At 42.6% G+C, this 26,623-nt stretch overlaps 1 protein-coding gene across 1 annotated transcript in view; it reads right to left on the bottom strand.

The window, feature by feature from the left end:
• The window catches only part of LOC115086828 (spermatogenesis-associated protein 7-like), a 276,148-nt gene that overhangs the window by 54,292 nt on the left and 195,233 nt on the right, over positions 1-26,623 (bottom strand). Inside the window, exons 9-10 of the mRNA XM_029593202.1 lie at positions 7,803-7,880; positions 2,378-2,435 (exon numbers count right to left, since the gene is read on the bottom strand). Of these exons, the coding sequence (XP_029449062.1) occupies positions 2,378-2,435; positions 7,803-7,880 (136 nt within the window). The remainder of the gene's footprint in view (positions 1-2,377; positions 2,436-7,802; positions 7,881-26,623) is intronic.

Below are 26,623 nucleotides of genomic sequence, written 5' to 3'. Positions count from 1 at the left end.
CAATGTGCTATATATGCGCCTACAATAAATGAATGAACCACCCGTATATTATGAATGCCACTTGTGCTGATTCAAGTGATAACCCTCATAAACGAGCCAAAAGCACAAACTGGTTTTTTTTTTTTTTTTTGCTAGTTCACGTCTGGTATTTCAGTTACTTTGTTGCAAAATGTACCACATACCTTCTCTCTGAGACGCCGCAGCCACATTGAGAAAACAAAGAGGCAGATTATATAAATCTGCGTACACGCGTACTTTTGTTCGCGCACCAGGCACGAACAAGAGTACGCGGGATTTCAATAGATACGCGCGTAGCCATTAAAATCCGGGGTCGGCGCGCGCAAGGCTGCCCAAAATCGGCAGCCTGCGTGCGCCGAGCCGCGCAGCCTGCCTCCGTTCCCTCCGAGGCCGCTCCGAAATCAGAAGCAGCCTCGGAGGGAACTTTCCTTCACCCTCCCCTCACCTTCCCCTCACCTTCCCCTACCTAACCCCCCCCCCCCCCCCCCGGCCCTATCTAAACCTCCCCCCTACCTCTATCCAGAAAGTTACGCCTGCCGGGCCGGCTGCCTCGCTCCATGTTCCGGTCCGGGGGCTGGTCCAGGGGCCGCTATCACGTCCCCGGAACGCCCCCGGTCCGGAACCACGCCCACAGACACGCCCCTGAAATGCCGTCACTCCCGTCATGCCCCCGAAATGCCGCGTCACTCCCGGCACGCCCCCGAAATGCCGCATCACTCCCGGCACGCCCCCCCGAAACGCCCCTCCATGCAAGCCCCGGGACTTACGCGCGCCGCCGAGCCTATGCAAAATAGGCTCGGCACGCGCAGGGGGGGCTTGGGGTAGGTTTTCGGGGGGTACGCGCGTATCCCTTTGAAAATCTACCCCAAAGAAAACATTTTTTGCTAAGACATGTATGTATTACAGGAATGTATACATTTTTTGTTCTATGCAAGGTTGAACTTTTACATCTAGAAAATTGGTTTTCTTTTCTTTGTAGTTCAAAGAGCGTCCCCTGACGAAGAATTTGACACATATGCTGTGATGGGTGGGCAGAATAGAGCCGCTATACTTAACGCTCTATGTTAAGGACAAGTGTGTTTTTGCATACATATAATGTAAAAAAAAAAAAAAAAAAATCAAACAGTGGCTTCATGAATACAAGTGTTATACCTGCTCAATGAATAATGGGGGTGTATGATACATTTTGCAACAAAGTTACTGAAATAGCAGAAGTGACTGAAATACCAGAAGTGAACTAGCAAAAAAACTTTTTGTTACATTTGTGCTTTTGGCTCGTTTATGAGGGTTATCACTTGAATCAGCACAAGTGGCATTCATAATATACATGTGGTTCATTCATTTATTGACTACGCTACAGATCATCTCCTAGCCCAGACCTCCACTTTGCCTGACTGCGCTACAGATCGTCTCCTAGCCCAGACCTCCACTTTGCCTGACTGCGCTACAGATTGTCTCCTAGCCCAGACCTCCACTTTGCCTGACTGCGCTACAGATCGTCTCCTAGCTCAGACCTCCACTTTGCCTGACTGCGCTACAGATCGTCTCCTAGCTCAGACCTCCACTTTGCCTGACTGCGCTACAGATTGTCTCCTAGCCCAGACCTCCACTTTGCCTGACTGCGCTACAGATCGTCTCCTAGCCCAGACCTCCACTTTGCCTGACTGCGCTACAGATCGTCTCCTAGCCCAGACCTCCACTTTGCTTGACTACGCTATTGCAATGATGCCACAATGCTAACCCCTCCCACTCAGCCAGGGACCCCGCCCACAGCAAATACTGTACTGTCTGAGCTTACACCCTGCTGATACCACAATGCTAACCCCTCCCACTCAGCCAGGGACCCCGCCCACAGCAAATACCGTACTGTCTGAGCTTACACCCTGCTGATGCCACAATGCTAACCCCTCCCACTCAGCCAAGGACTCTACCACATCATATATCATAATGTTTGAGGTTACTGGAGGCTTACAAAAGCTCCTGAAATTCAAGAATTGTATGAAATGCTCATATTGTGTGTTAAATCTTTCCAGCTTGTTTGGGCATGTTTTCCCCTCAGCAGATGAAAAGAATAATTATAAAGGAACAGAATACATTCCTTGCACAAAGACAGGGTGCTCCTTAAATCCAAAACTTTTCCAGGAAGGAGAAAAAATGGACATTATGTCTATCTGAGAAAGCCTTACAAACCTGCAGAGAGTATATTGTAGCAGCCAGTTTATCCAAAATATTGTCTTTCTTTTTTTCCCATGCACTTCAAATTGTTGAAATCAATGCTATAAATAGTTATTCAGCTTTAAATTTAAATAAAAGTATTCTACTGGCCAGGATAAAGTCTTGATAGCACACCTTTGCTTACCTCATCAAGTTCATGTCTTCTGCTTTCCATGTGTGCTTTAAATATACCATCTAATGCCCTAAAAGAAGCAATCAAAAACAAAATTTATAGCATAATAAAAAAATAGTCATATAATGGCACAACATACTAAAGCGAACAAAAACCTCTACTGGTCTGTGTCTTGCCACAGAATTTCAGATGTATCCAGTATTCTATGCCCGTGATCTCATTTTGCCCTTTCTCATAACAGTTGAAAGCTTGCAGTTCCTCTAATGCCACCTCTAAGCTCTGCATTAAGACTGTTTCTTAACAAAGGCACTAACAATAAAAATGTAACTCCTGATGCAGTAAGCAACTGGTTTACTAATGTATCGGGCGTTAAATGTGTGAGCAAACACAGAAATGTGCACACAAACCTGAACTAAAATGTGTGCTTAGCATAGGTTGTTTGCACATTTTAACTTGGAAGGTGGAGGGATTCTCTCAGACAGGATTTATATGCACAAAACAATTTTTGTATATTTTGTGTGCATAAAATTATGATTTATGAGTATAAAAATGCTTTTAGCAGAGAAAGCACTTTTTTCGCACATTTTCAAAAGGGTACGCGCGTAACCCCCGAAAACCTGCCCCAAGCTCCCCCTGCGCGCTCCGAGCCTATCTTGCATAGGCTCGGCGGCGTGCGCAAGCCCCGGGACACGTGTATCTCCCGGGGCTTCGAATAAGGGGCGGTCCTGGGGCGTGCTGGAGGTTCGGGGGCGGGGCCGGAGGCGTGATGGTAGTCCGGGGGCGGGGGCTGAATGCTCCAGCACAGAGGCCTGTGCCGGGGCAGGGAGCCGGCAGCACGCCAAGTTACACCTGCCAGAGGCAGGCATAACTCCACGAAATAAGGTAGGGAGGATTTAGTTAGGGCTGGGGGATGGGTTAGATAGGGGAAGGGAGGGAAAGGTTGTGGGGACCAAAAAAAAAGTTCCCTCCAAGGCCGCTCCGAAATTGGCAGGCTGCTCGGCTCGCGCATGTTATAAAATTGGGCGTAGATTTGTTCGCGCTGAATTGCGTGAACAAATCTGCACCCTCGTGTAAGTTTTAAGATTTGCCCCTTAAAGCGTATTTATGCCCAGAAAAAAAAAAAGTTTTAAGGTGAATTTTAAAAGCCTGACACATGCAATAATTAGGAGGTGTGTGAATATGTCGAGCTCGTGTGCACTGAGTGGATTTTAAAAGCCGCCTGGATGCGTGAGTAAATGCCTCAGGGTGCACATCTTGTACGTTTTCAAAAAGGGGTGGGGTGTGGGACCCTCCCACACCCCACCCCTTTTTTGAAAACTTGGGCATTTTGGGGCGTGAAGCTAAGCTGTGTGTGTGTAAATACTTACACACTCTGGCACGCGCCGATGTCCCGCAGCTTTACTTCTGCTATGGATGCTGTGTAAGTTATAAAATAAAGATAAATATATGGATTGATGGGGCTTTAAGGGTCAGGGATAACTGGGGGGGGGGGGGGGAGTGAAGGCTGTTAAACCAGGGGGGTTTGGAAGAACTATCTTTTAATTGGGCAAACAGGATGAACTGTTAAAACTGGAAATGGCGTCGGCACGCCCCCCCCCCCTTTTCAAATCCCCCAATTTAAGGGGTAAAAGCGGCATTGGTGCGCATTTGTGTGAATCCACTTAACATTTGGCGCACACGTGCACACGGCCAGGCTGTTTTATAACATGCGCTGGGCATGGGCAGATGAATGCGCGCACATGTGCCCTCATTTACCAGTTTGAAAGTTACCGTCCCTGTGTGTGTGTGCAAAGCATGTTTTCTGCACATAAATCCCGCCTGCAGGTCATGGCACCAGAACTCCTGCTTCTGCCCGTAGACCAACACCGGCGCTGGAAACTTTACTCCACCTCTGACCAGGAGTAACATTTCCAGGGCTAAGAAACAGGATGTTCTGTCTACACACTATTCTGTGGCACATCAAGTTGAGTTCAATGACAAATATTGCTTTTCCTGGGTTTGAGGAAGGGAAGTGTTAATTCCTGAAAGTTAATCAAGAAATGTATAAAAGTTAGTCCAATAAATAGGTATCACCTTAATTTTCTTTTGTTTGTTAACCTTTATTTCTGTGATCTTGTATTAGAATTTCAGGATCTATATCTTTATAGATAAGCTATACTGATTTTACTGTTCTGGATGGTTGAATCAGACTTGCCCCTAGATTCATCAAAATGCTATAGCAACTGGGGAAGTGAGGGAGAGAAAGCATCTGCTGAGGCCTTCCTAATAGTCAACTATTTATATTACTATGGGGGGGGGGGGGGCAACTAAAAACTCGAGGCGAGGTTTTAGTGGTGGTTTAGGATTTTAGGGGACAGTTGTTTTTTTTTTTTCAAAATAGTTTTTTATTGAAGAAGGTCAGTACAAAGCCAGGTAAAGAGGCTGCACTCCAACCAACAACACATAGAAACATAGAAACATAGAAATGACGGCAGAAGAAGACCAAATGGCCCATCTAGTCTGCCCAGCAAGCTTCACACATATTTTCTCTCATACTTATCTGTTTCTCTTAGCTCTTGGTTCTATTTCCCTTCCATCCCCACCTTTAATGTAGAGAGCAGTGATGGAGCTGCATTACACAATACACAGTTACAAACCATAGGCAAAACACAAATGATAAATACCAGTGTCCCAAGACAGCATATATTACATGTGTAAAGCATGACCCTGCACATACCCCTGACCTATGTTTCTCATGTGACGCTTGCACAAACCAGTAACCCGAAACCACCCCCCCAAAAAATCAAACATACATGTCCCAAACCCAGGAAGTTTCTGCATCCCCCTGTACTAGCACCCGAGCAGACACACACCAGACATCCCGATTTCGGAGCGGCCTCGGAGGGAACGGAGACAGGCTGCGCGGCTCGGCGCGCACCGGCTGCCCAAAATCGGCAGCCTTGCCTTGCGCCTGGTGCGCAAACAAAAGTACACGAATGCGCTTTTTAAAAAAATCTACCCCTTTACGTTTTGTTCACCATTCCCTTTCTAATAATTCCCAACATTCTGTTTGCTTTTTTGACTGCCGCAGCACACTGCACCGATGATTTCAATGTGTTATCCACTATGACGCCTAGATCTCTTTCTTGGGTTGTAGCACCTAATATGGAACCTAACATCGTGTAACTACAGCAAGGGTTGTTTTTCCCTATATGCATCACCTTGCACATCCACATTAAATTTCATCTGCCATTTGGATGCCCAATTTTCCAGTCTCACAAGGTCTTCCTCCAATTTAGCACAATCTGCTTGTGATTTAACTACTTCGGAGGGACTACTTCGTGTATCCTGCACTGCAGGCCACTACCGCATCAACACTTCGGAGAGACTACTTCGGTGTTACCCCGCTCTGCGAACCATTACCGGATATTCACGTCTGAGGCATTCCCTCTGGGTGTACCCCTTCTCAGACCTTATCTCCTCCTCCTGCACCCCCCGTGCTCCGCGGGCTGTGCCCTTTCTACTTTTATAATAAAGACTCTATTCCACACCGTCAGGAGGCGCGGTCCACTGAGACCGCGCCTCCCGACGGTGAGGCTCACGGGGCTCCTCCCTGTGGGCGGTGCCATCTCTCACTTCGGCCCAGGGCCCACACATCTACAAGTCATAACACCCGAGCCTTCCTTTACAGCTTACTTGTGGATTTTATTTCCAGTTTTAAATTCCTGCCCAACTCACTTAGCTCAGCCATTGCAGTGACAGTCCTGAGACAGGACCCAGGGACCTCGGCTCCATCCAGAATGCAGTGATGTGGACCCTGAGTCTTCCCACTTTGTGCTGCCATTGACTAGAGCTTCCCTTCCTCCCAGTGCATGTGAACACTGCCTCAGCAGCACCTCCAGTCCTGGTTAACCCAGGGAAGGGTCAGATCTTTCTGATAATCAAACCCAAGTCTTACACAGGGCAGCACACGGCACTGCGACTGAGCCATCAAGCTGGCTCTTGTTTACTTTTAAGGGCTCATCAATACATTTTTTCAACCTTAGGGACAGATCATAGGAATAAATCATATATTTTAGTATAGTTATATATTTTATTAGAGATGTGTATTCGTTTTTTCCGAATTGGAAAATTTCAACAAAATTGTCCAATTCGGCATGTTTTGGGGACCCCAAAAAATGATTGGGATTTTCCCATTTTTTCACAAAAATTTGTTTCTTGGATTAGTGTGCACTAACGGGGAGTTAGCGCGCACTAACTCAAAAAAAGATTTTTCGCGAAAAAAAAAACCAAAACACCGAACCGCAAAAAAAAACAACATTTTCAGCTGCGGCCGAAAGATGAAGAACGACACGAACACAAAAAACGATTCACATCTCTATATTTTATATGAGATCTTCTTGTCAGCTGTAATTAGGATTTACTTTTTTGGAGGATATTTTATTTGGCAAAGCTCAGAGCCTAAAGGGGACTCAAAGCTACCGACAGCATCGACTGCTGACAGCTGCGGCAACACATTGGCTTCCACGGCTGAGGCAGCTCTGCTGCTGCTGCAGCTACCAGCAGCAGAAGGAAGTTAGCACTGCTGGCAGCCCGAAGCTTCCATCAGGATCTGAGTCTTGTCAAATAGATTTCCCATGAAACATAAATCTTTATGGTAATGTAAAACATAGAAACAGAGAATATGATTGGCAGATAAAGACTACAATGCCCATCTCATCTGCTCATTTTTCTTTCTAGTTGCAATACCACAGTCCCGCCTTGATCTCCAGTTTTACCTTTGCTTCCCTGCAGCTTAGGAATCTCTGTGCTTGATCCATTTCTTCTTGAATTCTGATATTGTTATTACGACCGCCACCTCCGTAGGGAGGCTGAGAGGCTGTTACATGCGTTCACCTTATGATGCTCCTAAATCTGTCCCCTTTCAACCTCCTGCCATGACCCCTGTTCTAGCACGTGAAAAACACTCATCTCTTGAGCATTATTTCTATGAGGCATTTGAATGTCTCAAATCCTTCCTCTCCTCTAGGAAAAAAAATCAGATTAGGGGAAATCCAATACGGGCTAGTCTTAATGCAGATTTCAACTATCCTACATTTGTTTAGCCTACAGTTTTTAATTAACTTATACTGTGAACTGAAATGTATTCCTGTATATCTGCCTTTACAACACTTTCATTTGTAAACTGTAAACTACACATGTAGAATTTTGTTGATCACGCTACCTTATATTTATTATTTATTCGTGATTTATTCTAAAATATGTATATTCTACCTATAATAAAACACCGTGCTAGGCACTGTAAAGACAAAGCCTGTTGTAACATGCCTTTGATTTCTGTGGTTGGAAATGCATGATATCAATAAACAATGATGATACTTGGTGAGTACACATCACAGTTTGTTATAGCTCCGTTCTGTACATGAATTTCCATGAGCAGAGAGCCCCATGTACTTACTTGCTGGAGCTGTAACTTCCCAATAATATGTCGTTTGTGACATCTTGAAGAAATTGAAGGTATTTCAGCTCTTCTTCCCTACCCAAATATGATACACAGCATTAGCATCAGTAAATTGTTTCAAAACACAGACTTGCATTTTATCATACCCATCTTTATACACATAAAACAAACCAGAAAACAAGCAACTTTATATAATGCTGACTATTGTGACAAAGGATGCATGAAATGTAAGGTTTTAAGTTTGCAAATCATTTTCAGAGAAATTGTCTTTTCTTTCCTTTCTGTGAAAATATTTTGACATAGAAGTTAATGCAAAACCCTTTTTTTAAGAAATGTGGTAAATTTTCAGGAAATTAGAAGCAAATACTAGAGAAAATGAATGAAGAAATCATTTTAATGGTAATAGGTTTTTAGGGATGTATGAAATGTAAAATCTTGACTTTCTGATTGATTTGCACTACTTTGCTTTTGGCATGACAATTTTCACATATCTGTGATTATGACCTCCTTTTTAATGTTTTTATTGATTTTAGAAATAATTTTAAAATAATAGTGATAGAAATTTATTGTTTTCCAAAGAATTTAGTGGTGGTGAATGCGACTGGATTGAATTCACTAGATACTGACAATCTCCATGTAGCTGCAAAATGGGTATATCAGTAGTTACAATGGCATATTCCCTGTACTGCCCTATTAAAATGACTCAACCCATTTATGGGGGGACAGTTCTAAAGGTGAAGACGTATTTCAGTTTCCACCCTCATTCAACCTCTGGTGTCTTTGCTGTCAAAAAGGTGCCAATGAATATCAGTTGATTTTTTTTACTTTTGCTGACATGAGTACACTCTGAACTAAATTGAAACTCCTCACTTATTTTCATAGGTCACAAATGATTTTCAGATGATGATGGCTTTCAGAATATATTTCAGTGTCTGTATTTCTTTTAGGTTGGTTTAGGACCTACTATGGTAACATACATTTTTGCTCTAGCAAAGAATCTACCACAATTGAGACCTCTGGAGGGCAACCACATACAGTTCACAACGTTTTGGAGTAACTTCAGTCCTCACAACCAAACACTATTTCCAAGGGGTTTTACTTTATGCCAGCATGGCTAAATGGTGCTGCAAAAGAGGCTATCAAAGACAAAACATATATAAAACAAAATGTAATGCAGAACATGAGGAAAATAGGAAGGCACATAAGCACAATCAAATTAGAAGTAAAATACTAATAAAGATGGTCAAATTATGATTGAGGAGAGACTTGCCACAGAGATAAAAACTAATAATAAAAACCTTTTCAAGTATATTAGAAACAAAAAAATCTGTGAAAGAATCAGTAGCCATTAGATGACTGGGGGCGGGGGTAAAACGCCATAGCAAAAAATTAAATGAATTCTTTGCTTCAGTCTTTACAGAACAGGATGATGGGGAGATTCCCACACCTCAGCTGTTTTTCTGGGTGATGACTCAGAGGACCTGAATCAAATAAGTGTGAATCTAGAAGAAGTACTAGAGCAAACTGACAAATTAAATAGTTGTACTTCACTGGGAGCTGATGTTATTCACCCCAGAATTCTAAAGGAACTCAAAAATAAAATTGCAGATCGATTGCTGGTAATCTGTAACCTACCATTCAAATCTGCCTCTGTACCTGAGGACTGGAGGGCAGCAACTGTAATGGCAATTTTCAAAAAGGGCTCCAGAGGTGATCCATCTGTGCCTGGTAAAATTGTGGAAGCTATAATTAAGAACAAAATTACTGGTCCTATGGATATTTAAACATAGTTTAATGGGAAAGTGCTAGCATGGATTTAGAAATGGGAAGTTGTGCCTTATTAACATTATAATTCTTTGAAGGTGTAAACAAACATGCGGCTAAAGGACAGCTGTTCAATACAGTATATTTGGATTTCCAGAAGGTGTTTGATAAAGTCCCTCATGAGAGACTTCTCAGAAAACTAAAAAGCCATGGAAAGCAAAGAGTAGAACTTAATGCTCAGTTTTTCCAGAGGAGAAAAATGAATAGTGGAGTGCCCCCAAAGATTTGTCCTGGGACCAGTGTTGTTCAACCTGTTCATTAATGATCTTGAAAGGGGAACAACATGTGAAGTGATCAAATTTGCAGATGACAGGAATATTCAGGGTAGTTAAAACAAAGGCAGATTCTAAGGAACTAGGACTAGATTGAATAACAAGGCATCTAAATGGCAGAAAAAATCTCACTGATCTCACTGATATTTACTGAGATCCATACTAATGGTATAGACCATGGTAGATAACTCTAGTCCTTGAGTGGCACGAGCTGGTTGGGTTTTTAGACTATTCACAATGAATATGCATGAGAAGTATTTGCTTGCAATGGAGACAGTGCATTCATGTTATAATTAGAATGCACTGTCTCCACTGCAAGCAAATACTTCTCATGCATATTCATTGTGGATAGTCTAAAAACCCAACCAGCTCGTGTCACTCAAGGACTAGAGTTGTCTACCATGGTCTATACCATTAGTATGGATCTCAGTAAATATCAGTGGCAATGTGTGGAGTACCTTAATGGTTAGTACAGTGAGCTAAGACCCAGATAACCTTGGATTCAAATCCTACTCCTTCCACTGATGCTCTTTGTGATCTTGGGCAAGTCACTTCTCTCTACATTGCCACAGGTAGAAACTTAGAGGCTAATGTACTAACCTGTGATATTTACCATGGGTTAGAAGCCTGTTTGTGTGCAATTTTGGTACAGACATAAATAATCTCAGAGCTCATTTGCATCTGTAACAAAACTGCATGAGAAATATTTTGCATGTTACTATGGCCAGGAACTTTATGGCTTCCCCTCCATGCCAACTTTCAAACCTGATCCATGAATTAGCAGAGCCCAAGTGATACCCCCTCCTCACCCAAGAGTCACCAAAATGACCTGCTACTCCATTGGCCCCTATGTTCCCACTTGTAACATTGGTTTGGTGGTCTAGTAGGTCCCCCAACCCCAAGCCCTCAGTACCTCATGGAGCCTACACGTAATAGCGTTAAGGGGGCTAAGTAGGCACCCCGTATAGAGCCCCACTCCATTGTCTTGAAAGTTGTCCCAAAGGTCCCCTGGGCATCCACAAACTTATCCTATATGGGGTAGATCTTCTGGAGGCAGTAGCTAACTCCACATGCTTTTCTGCCCCACTGTCACCATTTTACAAAATTGCACCATCTGACCTCTAACACTCCTTTGGGTCAGAGGAGCATTGGGGTAAGATGGAGCCATTTTTTTTTTTAAGAGAATCAGGAAACACCTTCAGTGAAAGACATATTAATGTATCTGTAAAATATTGACAAAAGAATGTTTAGATTGTGAAAAACCAGAATGGACACGGGTCTAAAGAGAAGGCAACTGACTTGTGACTGAACATCAGAACACTGACTTCAGTGGCAGTGACCGGCCAAAATCCAGACCAGATTACTGAAAAAGAAGGCTCTAGAGGTAACAAATTCTCTTCAGTATTTGGGACTAAAGTGGATTGAATGTTTGTAATCTTGTCAAATGAATAATTAACAAAGCCTTCACAATCCATGTCACATGATCATTTACCACTATTAGATTTTTCAACTAAGTGCCTCATTATTCCAAACAACTCCCGTGATTGATTGATTGAATTTTGTACATGCAATATAGAAATACCTTCTTAGCTGTATAAAAAGCAATTCTATAAGATCAAAGAGCAGCCTTGTAATCGGTCTTAGTCTGGGAATCTCTTTGCTTATACTAATGGCGTTCTGCCCACTGAAGGGCTCTCTTCAACTGAAGCAATTTTCAGGGTTATATCTTACAGGGTTTAGCCACTTTAAGTGGGGCAGTGGACCAAAGGTTTGGGATAATCTGACATTTAAGCAGTCAGCTAGCATAGAAACGTTGGCAAAATCCAGGGTGTCTTGTAGGTGGAGCCATAAGTTATCAAATTTGGTCAGATCAATCCTATCTCTAAAGGACCTTCCATGTAGAAAACCCTACCCAGACTCCAGGGTTAATCTAACAGCAACACATCTGCAGGCTGATGTAATATTAGGGATGTGAATCGTTTTTCAACGATTAAAATTATCGTCCGATAATGTTTATATCGTCTTAAATCGTTATAGAACACGATACAATAGAAATTCTAACGATTTATCGTTAAAAATCGTTAAATCGTGTTAGTGCGCACTAACTCGAGTTAGTGCGCACTAACTCCCCGTTAGTGCGCACTAACTCGATTTAGTGCGCACTAACTGAAAATGATACAAATAAACACTTTCCAGGTCACTGAAGGTCAGTTAGGAATGAATATGTGTTCCTATTGGCTGGCTGCCCTCTTATCTATTGATGTTACCAAGGTTACCACTGAGGTGATGGTTGGGGGGATGGGAAATGGAACTGGAAACTAACGAACACCAACAGAAAATGAAACAAAGTGTTCACACTTCCCAGGTCAGTAAAGGTCACTTAGGAATGAATATGTATGTATGTATTCCTATTGGCTGGCTGTGCTCTTATCTATTGATGTTACCAATATGGTTGGGGGGATGTGAAATGGAAACAGTTGGAAGCTTGACAAAAAAAGTAATGTAATGATCAGCACTCACGTGACTAGAACTTGTTTGTTTATTATTTTTGTTAGCAGGCACCTGAAATGCTAGTGCATGTTGAATTTGCCAATCACTGTGCATTTTAGAAAGGTGGTCCTGGCTGGAACTGTACACAGTTCAAATATATGTAATTGATTGTTGGTAAGTGTATTTTTTAAGTAGCCACACTGGCACCAGTATGTTTACTTTTCCTCCTACTTAACTCACTAGCTCAGCTTTGTAAGAAGGGCTTCTCTGCTTGTGTGTTGTTTTTGTTTGGTGTGAGGAGAGCAGAAACATCAGATCTTTATTCAATCTACTACAGTCATCTCTTACAGTGCCCTATCCCTATTAATACCAGGAGTGTTGTGATCTTCCTGCACACAGTGCCCTAACCTGATACCAGTCTGAGACAGCTCCCTCCCTGCATTACTAGTGAGAGGCTGGCTTCACAGACAGGGGGGAGCTGCCTGACCCTCACTCCTGACTTCCCCCATGTCCCAGCGAGTGAATGGTGGGTGGGTGAGGGGGGGGGGGAGGATGGTGAAGTCTGAGACAGCTCCCTCCCTGCATTACTAGTGAGAGGCTGGCTTCACAGACAGGGGGGAGCTGCCTGACCCTCACTCCTGACTTCCCCCATGCCCCAGCTAGTGAATGGTGTGTGGGTGAGGGGGGGGGGGGGGGAGGATGGTGAAGTCTGAGACAGCTCCCTCCCTGCATTACTAGTGAGAGGCTGGCTTCACAGACAGGGGGGAGCTGCCTGACCCTCACTCCTGACTTCCCCCATGTCCCAGCTAGTGAATGGTGTGTGGGTGAGGGGGGGGGGAGGATGGTGAAGTCTGAGACAGCTCCCTCCCTGCATTACTAGTGAGAGGCTGGCTTCACAGACAGGGGGGAGCTGCCTGACCCTCACTCCTGACTTCCCCCATGTCCCAGCTAGTGAATGGTGTGTGGGTGAGGGGGGGGGGGGGTGGATGGTGAAGTCTGAGACAGCTCCCTCCCTGCATTACTAGTGAGAGGCTGGCTTCACAGACAGGGGGGAGCTGCCTGACCCTCACTCCTGACTTCCCCCATGTCCCAGCTAGTGAATGGTGTGTGGGTGAGGGGGGGGGGGGGAGGATGGTGAAGTCTGAGACAGCTCCCTCCCTGCATTACTAGTGAGAGGCTGGCTTCACAGACAGGGGGGAGCTGCCTGACCCTCACTCCTGACTTCCCCCATGTCCCAGCTAGTGAATGGTGTGTGGGTGAGGGGGGGGGGGAGGATGGTGAAGTCTGAGACAGCTCCCTCCCTGCATTACTAGTGAGAGGCTGGCTTCACAGACAGGGGGGAGCTGCCTGACCCTCACTCCTGACTTCCCCCATGTCCCAGCTAGTGAATGGTGTGTGGGTGAGGGGGGGGGGAGGATGGTGAAGTCTGAGACAGCTCCCTCCCTGCATTACTAGTGAGAGGCTGGCTTCGCAGACAGGGGGGAGCTGCCTGACCCTCACTCCTGACTTCCCCCATGTCCCAGCTAGTGAATGGTGTGTGGGTAAGGGGGGGGGGAGGATGGTGAAGTCTGAGACAGCTCCCTCCCTGCATTACTAGTGAGAGGCTGGCTTCACAGACAGGGGGGAGCTGCCTGACCCTCACTCCTCCGGGGTATTGTGATCTTCCTGCACACAGTGCCCTATCCTTGATACCAGGGGTGTTGTGATCTTCCTGCATGCAGTGCCCTATCCCTATTAATACCAGGAGTGTTGTGATCTTCCTGCATGCAGTGCCCTATCCCTATTAATACCAGGAGTGTTGTGATCTTCCTGCATGCAGTGCCCTATCCCTGATATCGGGATGTGTGCAAGAAGATCACAACACCCCCGGTATCAGGAATAGGGCACTGTGTGCAGGAAGATCACAACACCCCCAGTATCAGGAATAGGGCACTGTGTGCAGGAAGATCACAACACCCCTGGTATTAGGGATAGGGCACTGTGTGCAGGAAGATCACAACACTCCTGGTATTAATAGGGATAGGGCACTGTGTGCAGGAAGATCATAATACCCCTGGTATCAGGGTTAGGGCACAAGTTCTAGTCACATTGACTGATCACATTACTTGTTTTGTCAAGCTACCAACTGTTTCCATTTCCCATCCCCCATATACTGTCAGTAGGAAACTTGGTAACATGAATAAATAAGAGGGCAGCCAATAGGAATACATATTCATTCCTAAACTGACCTTAACTGACCTGAAAAGTGTCAAATTGTATCATTTTCAGTTAGTGCGCACTAACTCCCAGTTAGTGCGCACTAACTCCCGTTAGTGCGCACTAACTCGAGTTAGTGCGCACTAATCGGAAAAAACGATTTTTAACGATTTTTTAACTAAAAAATCGTGCCTAAGACGATTTTCTTGCCCTGCCACACGATTTCTATCGTTAAGACGATATGGAAAACGATTCACATCCCTAATATCCATATGGGAAAAGCGGGCACTCATGACTGAGCGCCCGCGTTCCTAATGTGTGCCCATCCACCTCTTCTGGCCATGCGATGCAGTAGGCTAATGAGCCGCTGAGTTAAAAAAAAGGCGCTAGGGGAAATTGTGCGGCCATAGCACCTCCTGGGCATCAGGCACCCAGGAGAAATGACTGTGTGCGGGTTAGGAAAACAGACGCTCAATTTTATGAGCATTCATTCTCCTAATCCATGCACAGCCACGGGTTAAGAAAATGGACTGTTGTAAATTAAGCGTCTGTTTTCCTAATCTGACCGCGGGCAAGCATTATTTTTTTTCTGCTTTTCTGTTAAACTTTTTGGGCTCCTTAAGACTTAACGCCAATTCTGGGGCTGGCATTAATTTTTGAGGGTTAAAATGTATGCGTCGGGTGTACATTAATTTTTTTACGTAAGGGGGTTCTAGCTAATCAACATGGCATTTGCATGTGATAAGCGCTATTAGCTATGCGCTGGTTTGGATGCGCGTTTTGGATGCGCTGATCTCTTTACTGCATAAGGGGTTATGGATGTGCGTCTGAAACACGCGTCCAACTGAAAGTTAACTTGTGCGTTAGCTTGAGCACATGATATTGCATTGGCCTGTCAGAGCACATGCGGTCAGCTTTATTGGCAGAGCAATGAGGAATGCTTAGGCAGGAGGATGGAGCTTCTGGCTCCCAGCTAGTATTTCATCTCTATTCAAGCAAGCCTGCTTGGGAATAGGGGGAAAGGTATCAGGAGGTGGAGGTGGAGGTAGAGTGGGCAGTGTAGTGCAATGTTGTGACTTCCAAGTGGGTGGAAGGGGGGGATCACCATCATGCGATAATGACTACTGGTGGGAAGGAGGGAGGGGGAAATGCAGGGTGTGCCACACTGTCATTTTCCAAAATAAGGCGAACAACAGGAGTTGCAAGGGGGGGGGGGGGGGGTTGGTGGATCCCTGCAATATACATTTTTCACATATTGGGAGGAGGTAACACAGGACAAAGTGGTAAAAGGACATATATGGCCCAAAGTATTTACATTTGGGGTTTTGTGTGTGTGTGTGTGTGTGTGAATGTATGGGTGGGGGGCAACAGGCCACTGCTGGAACAAGAGTTAGTTTTTTTAAAATTATTTTTAGCTTACCCGGCTCTATACTGAATATTGCTGGGTAGGTTTAAAATGTTCTGGGTACACATACCTGGATACATTTAGGACTGCTCTCAAGCATGTCTAGATTTAGCCAGATAATTTATTTGACTAACTGTGAATAATGGAGTTAGTTGGGATAAGTTAGCAGGTTAATCTAATTCCACCCTGGAATGCCTTCCAATTAATCTGGATAAAATGGGTTAGAGGGGCCATAAATTCTGGGTTTGTCCAGCTAACTCAAAAGTTACCAGGGCAAGCCTCTTAGTGGCCATACTCAGCTTGCCTGCTTATCAGGTTCTGGAAGGAGCTAGGGTTTGTGGACCCAGACTGGGGACCATTGTTGCAATGGCTAGGATAGACAGGGGATTATAAAAAAAAATAGGGTAAAAACGATAGCTGGGATGGAGTTCATGAGGCTGCTTCTCACTGAACTGGAACTCTAAAATCCCAGGAGGAATAACTACTGGGCCATCTCCCCTCTGCCACCTCTACACCCTGATTTGAGATACTGACCTACGATTTTGTTATGTAGAGATACAGCTCTACAGGCAGCACACTTTAACCTATTATGTCCCAAATCTTTTAAGAAGCTGTGCTCTAAACAGGACACCGGGACATAATGGGTTAAGAGGTCTGATCACTTGATAGGCCAAATCTTAATTTTTACAGTGCTGGCTGATTATAAGTGAGGGGCATCAGACACTTTGACTAACCCTAGTGATACACAGCTTCCGAAAGGGAGAGGAGGCAGCATTAGTATCATTTTATTATTACAGCTGGTCCAACCGAGGCATGGCAGAATAAAGTCTAATTTTTAAAGCCGGAAATGCAACTTAGCAAATGGGTGAAGCCCAATCAAAGACTCCTTGACAAGTATTTTCCCTGCTCATCTAGAATAATGTCACTGAATGTGCACAAAAGCAAGCCGACCGTTTCATTGTCTATTTATAAATAAATAAATAAATAAATAAATAAATAAATAAATATTTACTGCAATGGACAGGCAAAATCAGAACCCCCCTCCCCGCCCCCATATAAACGTTAAAAAAATGCATGGATTCCATTTCAACACCTGTTAAAATAATTTGGTGTGATAGGGTGTTGGGCGTATGGTGGGTTTAGCAATAGGCTGTGTTGGAAATGTTCTGCCTCATGGAAGACTTTACAGATAAGTTGCGCCCTTGTCCTGGTTCCTTTTTTCTTTTTTCCAGGGTATTACCACTTCTGTTGATATAAGTTTTATCAAAACGCATCCCTCAGCTATTAAGAATAAATTTCCCATCCCTGGCAATGAGAACATCATTCACAGAGCTCAAATCTGTTTTGAAGATTTATATGTACCCATCAGACAGAGCTGCACAGTGATATGGCACTTCGCATCATTTATGTAACCCTCAAAGGGGATTTTGAGGTCATTTGTTGGAGAAGGTTTTGTATAAAACTTTAAGTGATGTTGATGTTTCCAAAACACAAATGTAATTTTATATAAGCAAAGTACGTGGGGAAAGACTGGGGTTTGGGTTAACAGCAGCACTGATTCACAGAATAAGACGGTAAACCAATATCATCAAATACAAAGGCACAAGTTAATGACGTGTAGCCCTGTGACTCACAAAGGCCCAATGTACTAAAGTATTTTAAGGCTAATGCAGCTTTACCACATGCTAATGCCACTTCGCTTTTAATGCACTTTTATGTTAATCTGCATTTATGTTAACATTGTATTAAGGTGGGCTGATGAGATGTAATTTTAATGTGTTGTGTCACATGCAAATGCACCTATGTTAGCATCATGATGCTTTAGCAATATGACTTGCATTAATCCCCTGGTAATGTGAACACTGAACTACACCTCAGCTTGATGCACTCAATCAAGCTAGGTAGAGAGTATGTTGTACAAATCAACTCCTCTTTTACTTTTCATTACTCCAAATGACAGAAACTCTTCACTGATGTCAACTTTGCTGTTTGTATCTCTGATTGTGTATTTAAAACTGCCCACCAAAACTACCCCCCCCAAACCTCACTCAAAGTTATAAGTGCCCCTCTTACAGAGGTATAAATAGTAAACTTACATAGTGGTCCCTACAGAGGCTTGCTCTCTCTCAAAACCTTTTTGGTCAGTAACACTCATGCAGTGGATTCATCAGTATGTGGTGAGATAACACCCCCTTTCTTTTTATCATGGGCACTATTTCTGCTATATTTACAGTATTTTGATTAATCTAGTGCTAAATTTTGTACCTGAGATAATAGAGGGTGAAGGGTCTTGCCCAAGTTCATAAGGAGAGGCAGTGAGATTTGAATAGTGGCTTCCCTAGTTTGTAGCCTACTGCTCTAACCATTAGGCTACTCCTCCACTCAATTTATGTGCATGAAACAATTGAAAAGGTTCACTAGACAAGTGTAATGTTTAAAAAGTGCTTCTCTTTGGGAAAGGCAGTTATTAGCACAGTTGTAACCACTGTGCACAAAACGTTTGCATGTGCAATGGTCTATCGTTATGTAAGCCGTTTGGGGTAGGCATAATTGCACAGTTATTACATCATCTCTCTGGTTCACTTAATAAGACCCATCATTCCCTTGTCATGCAGCTCCAGCCTGGCCAACAGTTCTGCTGCCAGCTGCTCTCTCAGGTCTTACGCATATCTGGAGAAGCATGAGGTGAGCACTGCATGATGGTGGCTCCCCAAAAAGCAAACACAATGATAGACAGTTACACACAACAATTGTCCTGCAACTCTGGCTCAGGAGTCCTGGGGAAGAGAGTCTCTGGCTTGAGATCCACAACTTGGATACTCCAAAACGTATCCTACTTTTTTTAGGCTTAGAAATTTAACTGCTGAGGCAGTAAAGTAAATTCACATTTCTTGATCTACTGTTAGTTGATGGTGCTAAGCCAGCATGGTCCTGAACCTGGGGCTTCCAGATACATTGGTCCACTATATGGCCCCAGAAGATCCAAGTCCAGAAACTTCAGGTCTAGGACAAGGATTTCTGCTCAGTTGTAATTTGTTTCCATATACGTCTAATTGGCCAATCAAAGTGAGAGTTGTGTACTGGGTTTCTTCTGCATATTGCAGAGCCTAAGATTTGAAAGTAAACAGGCAGTGCTCAAGAACGTAGCTGAGACACAATTAGAATGAAAGAGCTGAGGTTGTTCTCTGTCCCTACAGAAGTGATCAGGGGGAGAAACAGGTAATCTAGGCCTTCTTTTTCTCTGTTCCTGCTGTCTGGATATTAATCCCTCCCATCCTGCCACTCACCCACTCACCCCAGGTTTGTTTTTCTTAAATAGTTTTTCCAAAGATTTAGTTTAAGTGAGTAATAATAGAATAAGTATGAATCTAAAAACTCACTAATCAAGATAAACACAACACAAATCATTCTTACTGTCACTTATTAACAGAATGTCTTTTATTCAGTGTAACAATTGTGGTGCTTATGTCCCAAGGCATACCATTTGGAGACTTAAGCATTCTCCAATTTGCCTTCAGCTATCTGTTATGAAAAAGTAGCTGATTCATCTGAAAGTAGAATTGTCTAAGCTTCAAAAATTCTTCCCTACTTTGCAGTATCTAGAATATCACCTCTAACTTCCACAAAGGATCAGAAACCCAGGAAAAAATGGTTTACACTGTGATCTGGTAGAGTAAGACCTGTGGCCCACAAAAACCCAGTCTCCCCAACTAAGCAGCATCCAGGATATCGGCAACCACTCCTACAGAAGAGATATAAATCCAGGATTACATGGATTACAGTAGACTCTGGTAGAATAAGACCTGTAACTCTCCAATGATACCCTTACATAATGCCTTTTCAGACTGCATTTAAAAAAAGTTTTAAAAATCTGGAAGTTTCACACTTCAACATGAGATAGGTTTTGATGATGATTTGGAGTTCACATATCAAATATAATGAGGTGGTAACCTGATTATGAGATATATCCCCTCTCATGTTTCCTTCTTTTTGGCTTTTTGAGCATTATTAGGCATGTCATTTGGAGTAAGCAACTACATTTGATAGTGGCAGGAAAGGATATCCTAAGTGAGAAGTTCCAGTCATACATTATCAGGCATTTAAACAAGAGGATGGGGGTGGCCGAAGGTGGTCAATGAAATGTAAATGTCACCCCCAAGCAAAACAGGAAGTCAAAGGAAAAAATAATAAAATCTATCAGCTCAGTATTCCAAGATTCCCCAAAAGAGCAGAAAAGGTTACTAGAAAGAGCAGCAAAGTAAAGGATGAAAGATAGGAAGCAGTGACTACAAACGATCACAGCCTAGGCAACACAATCCTAGATCTGCAGGCCTTAATGGTGAAGGCAGACTTGGACATTGTTGCTATTACAGAGACTTGGTTCACTAAGTCTCATGATTGGGATACGGCCATCCCAGGCTATAACTTGTTAAGCAAGGACAGAGAAGACAGAAAAGGGGGAGGAGTAGCTCTTTATGTGATGACCAACATCCAAGCAACTGAAATGCAAGGGATGTGAGGTAGGTAAGAATCATTACAGGCTGTCCTAAAAAAAAAAGAACATGTGCTTTTATTTAGAGTGGTGTGGTCTACAGGCCTCTGACTCAAACTGAAGAACTGGACAGAGAACTGGGTGAAGACATCCAAAAGGTAGGAAAAAAGGTAGAAGTGTTACTTGTTGGAGATTTCAGTCTGCTGGATGTGGATTGTAGTATCCCGACTACAGAATTTGCAAAAAGAAGAGAGAGATAGTGGATGCCTTTCAAGGGGCTCTGCTCAAACAAGTGGTGATGGAACCCACGAGGGAGGGAATGATATTCGACCTAGTTCTCAGAAACGGGGATAATGTCTCTAATGTCCAAGTAGGTGCTCACTTGATCACTAATGATTATCAAAAGGTATGGTTTAATATTGAAACCAGAAGAGAGAGAAGACATTTGAAGATTCAAGTTTTGAATTTCAACAAAATACAGACTTTGGTAAAATGGGGGCATACACTGAGGAGGAGCTAGGAGTCTGGGAGAAAATGAGTGAAATGGAAAAATACTGAGCCATATTAAAAGGAGCTATTACAAAGGCAACAAATCTCTTTGTAAAAAAAGTAAACAAGAATAAAAGGAAAAAGAAACCGATATGGTTCTCAAAGGAGTTGGCTAAAAAAATAAAGGCAAAATGAAATGCATTCAAGAGGGTCAAAGATTCCCAAAAAAGAGGAAACTTGTTCAAATCCCTTTTAAACTTAGCTATGCAAGATGCTTTGACCACATCAGTAATACAATGTATACACCAATCAATCCTTACGTCTGGATTAAACCTTGCCCACTGACACTCCCTCCCAGCCAATCAGCATTCACTTCCGGTTGAAGCCCTGGTCCCTTGCCTTGCCTTAGACATGCCCCTTTGTTGATAATCACAAGAAGTATGTCATAACACCATTTAAAATGTATATACTAGTATTATATATGATATAATACTAGTATTACATATGATATAATTCTAGTATATACATTTTAAATGGTATTGGACTTTCACTTATAGCAAAATATAAAAAGCTTAAAAAAAGGGTTCCTTTGACCAATGATTATATATAAGGCAGAGTATGGAAGTCATAAGTACTATACGATGATGCCTATTATGAAGGTCAATATGTATGAATTCAGTAATTATTGCATCTACTTGATGAGCCAAGATTGTTGTGGATATCGTTGGTATCTATAGTTGGGAGTTCAATCTTTTCAGCTTTCTTGCATTAAGATTTGGTCATCCTATGCAAGATTAATCAAGATTAATCAAGTGTATAACACTACCTATAGCTATATTGTAAATCGTAAAGATAGAATCATGTGTTCTGACTCACGGTATATAAGAAATGCATAAATAAATAAATACCCAAAACATGCCTCTTTTTCTTCCATTTTAATGATGTCACAGCGAGATGTGCACCCTTACTGTCCCTTTTTGATGACATGGACTGGAACTGGAAATATGTTTTTAAGATGGTGGTGGCTGTCTGGGGACAAGAAATGATGTACATCAAAGATGGTGGCTGTTGTATTAGGGACAGGAAATGACAAAATACGTTTTACCTGTCATGCTCTGTCATTGGCTATGTTTGTTTATGGGTTATGGAACATGTGGAGGTAGCCATGTTTTAATAAATGACATCACTGCTGAGCATGTGCAGAATCTCCCCAGTGGTTGCACATGCCCAGTGTGGTTTGTTTTTTTTTAATAAAAAACCCAGGATTTTGTAAAACAGCTATTATTAGGTGTTAAAATATTCCTTCTTCTTTTCTTAAGCATCTCCATGTTGTTTTTGCAGCTTCCCCTTTTTCCATTTCTCACAGCCATAGAGAGAAATGCATTTAGAGCTCAGAGGTATTGGATCCTAAGTTTTTGTAGCCCCCTTTTATTATTTTTATTTGTGAAGCAGTTCATTCTTTCTGTATTTTTACCTTTATTTCTTAAGCAGAGAATTTCAGTTCCTCTGGCATTCATGCCTGTGTTGTTGTTTTATGTTCCATACATAGCTTTGACAGAAAAAGCTTACTTGTATTTGTTCCTGTGCCTTTGTGCATTTGCAAACTGCCCATTTAAAAACAGTTATATTTGCTTTATTATATGCCTTAGACGAAGAAAATGTGAATTTGATGTTTTTATTTAAAAATTCAAAAATATTTCACTTGAGTCTTTTACTGTAGGTATTTTTGATGCTCCAAAATTATGGTCTTTATAGAATTAGTGTGTACATATTATCTAATGCAACTCAGATAACAATCTCTGACCTAGCGTTATCATTTTGCTATAAATATAGCAAAAATATATTAAAAAAACGAGCTGTGGTTAGGGTAATTTTTGAGATATCGCATTGCATAGGTATTTTAGCGCAAAGCAAATTAAATTTATTGCACCCGTGATATTTTCACATTGCAAGCCGAGAAGGGTGCAGACAGGTTTTTACCACTTTTTGGGCTTCTGGAGAGAGAGAAAGAGAGTGAGTGAGAGAGAGAGAGAGAGAGTTGATTTGTACAATGCAACTGGCAGAGATTGCATTGCACAAATCAACTACTTTTCATCACTTACAAGGATTACAATTTTATAATGATGTAAATTTTACAATGAATACCTCTGAATGTGTCTATAACAACACCCCCAGCTCCAACCACCTCCCAAAAACTCACCCTGAATCAAAGTGCCCCCTTATAATGGCCCATATATAGAATATCAGACTGAGCCTTATAAAGAGGGTCTCTCTCTCTTTCTCTCTCCCCCCTCTCTCTCTCTCCATGTAAAGGCCACAGACATAAAGAGGATTTTAGAACCTACGCACATAGGGGTAAATTTTCAAAACCCTACGCGCGCTGGGCCAATTTTCAAAGGCCTGGCCACGCATGTAAGTCCCGGGGCCTCAGGAAGGGGGGTGGGGCATGGCTAGATGTGCCCGGCACAGCAGCCAATGCCGCTGTCCCTTGGGATCGCGTGTCAGCAGGGAGGCAGAAGCAAATGGTAAGACAAGGATTTGGGGGGGGGGGGGGGGGGGGTTAGGACAGGGCTAGAGGAAGGGATAGGAAGGTTGGTATAGGGGGTAGGGAAGTTCCACCCCAGGCTGCTCCTAAATTGGAGGGAACTGCAGAAGGCCATGGGAGTCGGCACACGCAGGTTGCACAAATGTGCACCCCCTTGTGTGCGCCAACCCCCGATTTTATAGTATGCGCGCACCGGTGCACGCATGTTATACAATCACATGTCCATGTCTGCGCGCCGGGTAGTGCACGCACATGGATGAGTGCGCACAAGTTTTAAAAATCTACCCCTTACTTTATGAAAGAGCACGTATGTTTGTGCACGGCGAGATACGCATGTCCTTTTAAAATCGACCTGTATAAGCACTGCAAAATAAGGGAACGGGGCAGAAAAGAGCGAGATACAGAAAAAATACAGGAAGTATGAAAATGAAGAGGATAGGGTGGATTTAAAAAAAAGCAATGATGGAAATTTTTCAACAGAGAAAAGAGAAAGACAAGAGCGAGATATAGAAAATAAGACTAAATACAGGAAGTATGAACGTGAAGAGAAGGAAACAGAGAAGAAGAAGATTGTTCAGATATGGTAGCAGAGGTAAGTGTGTGTTTTTTTTAATTGTTTTTGAGAAAGCAAACTAGTTCTTTTAGAATGACTTTCTCAGTCTTGTAAACATTTTATGTTGCAACTCATCAACGGATCTTTGCTGACAGTGAAAGAGGTGCAAACTGCTGCTCTAATTCAAATCAAGCATGAAACAGGCTCCCATCCAATCCTCCTTTATCACCAGGATAAACTATTTGAAGGTTTCCTTAACTGTAAGCAGTATGCTGCTCAATTTTAGCCTAATCAGATTTTTCTTGCATTTTAGAAACATGACATTTTTATTTTTACTCTAATGCAGAAGACTTAAATGACAAAGTAGAGCAGAAAAGATGCCATTACTCACATGTAGGATGCATGTTTTTTTAATTTTTTTATTTTTGAGGGACCATAGGTCAAAAATCAAATAGGTGGAGGTTAAGGGTGCTGGCACTCAGTTAGTACCAGAATGTACCATCCGAAAAAAAGTCCTGATATTATCTAAAGGAAAATATGGATTACTTACTTTCTTTTCGGTACTTTTTTTTCTTCTAAAATTTCTGATGTATTATGCTTCTTTTTTTAAATGTAATTTTTTATTAAATATTTAATTTACAACCAATGAAATAGCCACCATCAAAATCTATCATAACACAATCACAAAAGAAAATATACTGTAAAATCATCATCAAGCCCATATTATAAGAAGGGGGGGGGGGGGGAGACCAAAATATGAATAAAAGAAAAAAGACAAATAATAATAAGTACTAGGCAGACTAGGAGACCTTAAACTCTGGTAGATTTTAAAACCCCTAAGCATTTCGAAGTGGGAGATATGTGTGTAACTTGGTGAGGCCCTTGCCGCATGGATTTTAAAACCTGTGCGGGTATACGGGTATCTCCCACTACATGCACAAATCATAAAAAGCAAAAACTGGGTGGGGCATGAGCTGGCCGAGTCTGTAAAATGAAGTCAGCATGTAAGTAGTTATGCATACAAGCACACGCCGGGGAACCCAACCGTGTAACTTTACTTCTGCTATGGATGCATGTAAGTCCTGTAACCCCCAAAAAATAGGCCAGTCAGTGGGTTTCTAACGGTCAAGGGTAACAGGATAAAAGGGAGGCAAGTTAGCTAGGTGGATAAGGGAAGTAGTCTCCTTTACTGGGTTGAACTGGGAGCAAACTGGGAAAAAGGGCTATTGTGTTGGTGCGTGCAATTACTAAATTTCCCCCCACTTACGAGTGCATCAATATAAAATTGTGCTCACATGTATGCGCATATAGCCAATTTTATAACACGCGTGCTAACATACGCACATATATGTGCTTATGTTATAAAATTGCTGCATCTATGTGCGCATGCCGGTAAACACATGCACATGTGAGCTCCTGCATTGGTCTTAATATTCACCTCTATAACAGCCAACTACATCTATTTATTTATTTATTTGTGTATTTCTTTATTTATTTTATATACCGACATTTGATCTGAGATATCACATCGGTTTACATTCAGGTACTGTAGGTAGTTCTCTATCTCCAGAGGGCTTACAATCTAAGGGCCTTATTTTCTAAGGGTATCGCACACGGTAAGGGACGTTTCGCACGCTAGCCGGCAGCGATCGCACCGCGATGGTGCGATCGCTGCCGGCTAGCGCAGGCCCGCCCCCCGATTCTGCCCCCACCCCTCATCTTCTAAAGTATCGCAGGCCTGCGATACTTTAGAAGATGAGGCCCTAAGTGACTTGCCCAAGGTCACAAGGAGCGATAGCGGGACTCGAACCCTTTACCACCACCCTTATAGCCGATTTCAACAATTTTCCATAATAGACTGTCTCACTCTTACCTAATATAAAACTCTCCAAATGAAGCAAGTCAAAAAATATAAACTGATTATTTTGAAAGGTAACTAAACATTTACATGGAAATTTGAGAAAAAAGGTAGATCTAAGAGCAATAAGTTTTTGACTCAATAACAGAAATTGTGGCTCAAGAAACGTCTGGAAACACCTGTAGTTTTTGGCCATAAAAGGAAAAATCTTTACACTTAAAATATTTTTGATAGGTAAAAGGTCACGTGATGTTGAGTGAGTGAGCAGACGTGGGTCTGATCGCTCCGGGGACCCCCTCAGGGAAAAAAGCGGCGAATCTACATAAAATCGCTCATTTTTATTTCAAGATTGCTTATTTTGAAAAGGAAAACTACCAAATATTATTTTAAGTTAAAAAATTTTTTGAAATTTTTGTGGATGAGCAGTAGCAGATCTGATCTCTCTGAGAACACCCTCTGGAGGAGGGGAAACGCAGCGAATCGTTATAAAATAACTCACAATATTTGAATTTACTTACTTCATTAAGCACAAGCTTCAAATACAACTTCAGGGGATTGATCTTTGAATTCTTTTGTGGAAATGACAACAAAATCGGGTAGGAAAGAAAGAGAAAAGATGAAGGCTGCTGATCCTAAGATGGCTGATACCACAGACACTACACAGTTAACTGACTCGGTAGCGGGGGTGGTGCCT

Source organism: Rhinatrema bivittatum, chromosome 3 (genome assembly GCF_901001135.1).
Source record: "Rhinatrema bivittatum chromosome 3, aRhiBiv1.1, whole genome shotgun sequence".
NCBI classification, from domain to species: domain Eukaryota; kingdom Metazoa; phylum Chordata; class Amphibia; order Gymnophiona; family Rhinatrematidae; genus Rhinatrema; species Rhinatrema bivittatum.
Note: the sequence above shows the minus strand (reverse complement) of the source record. Positions and strands in the feature narration are given on the sequence as shown.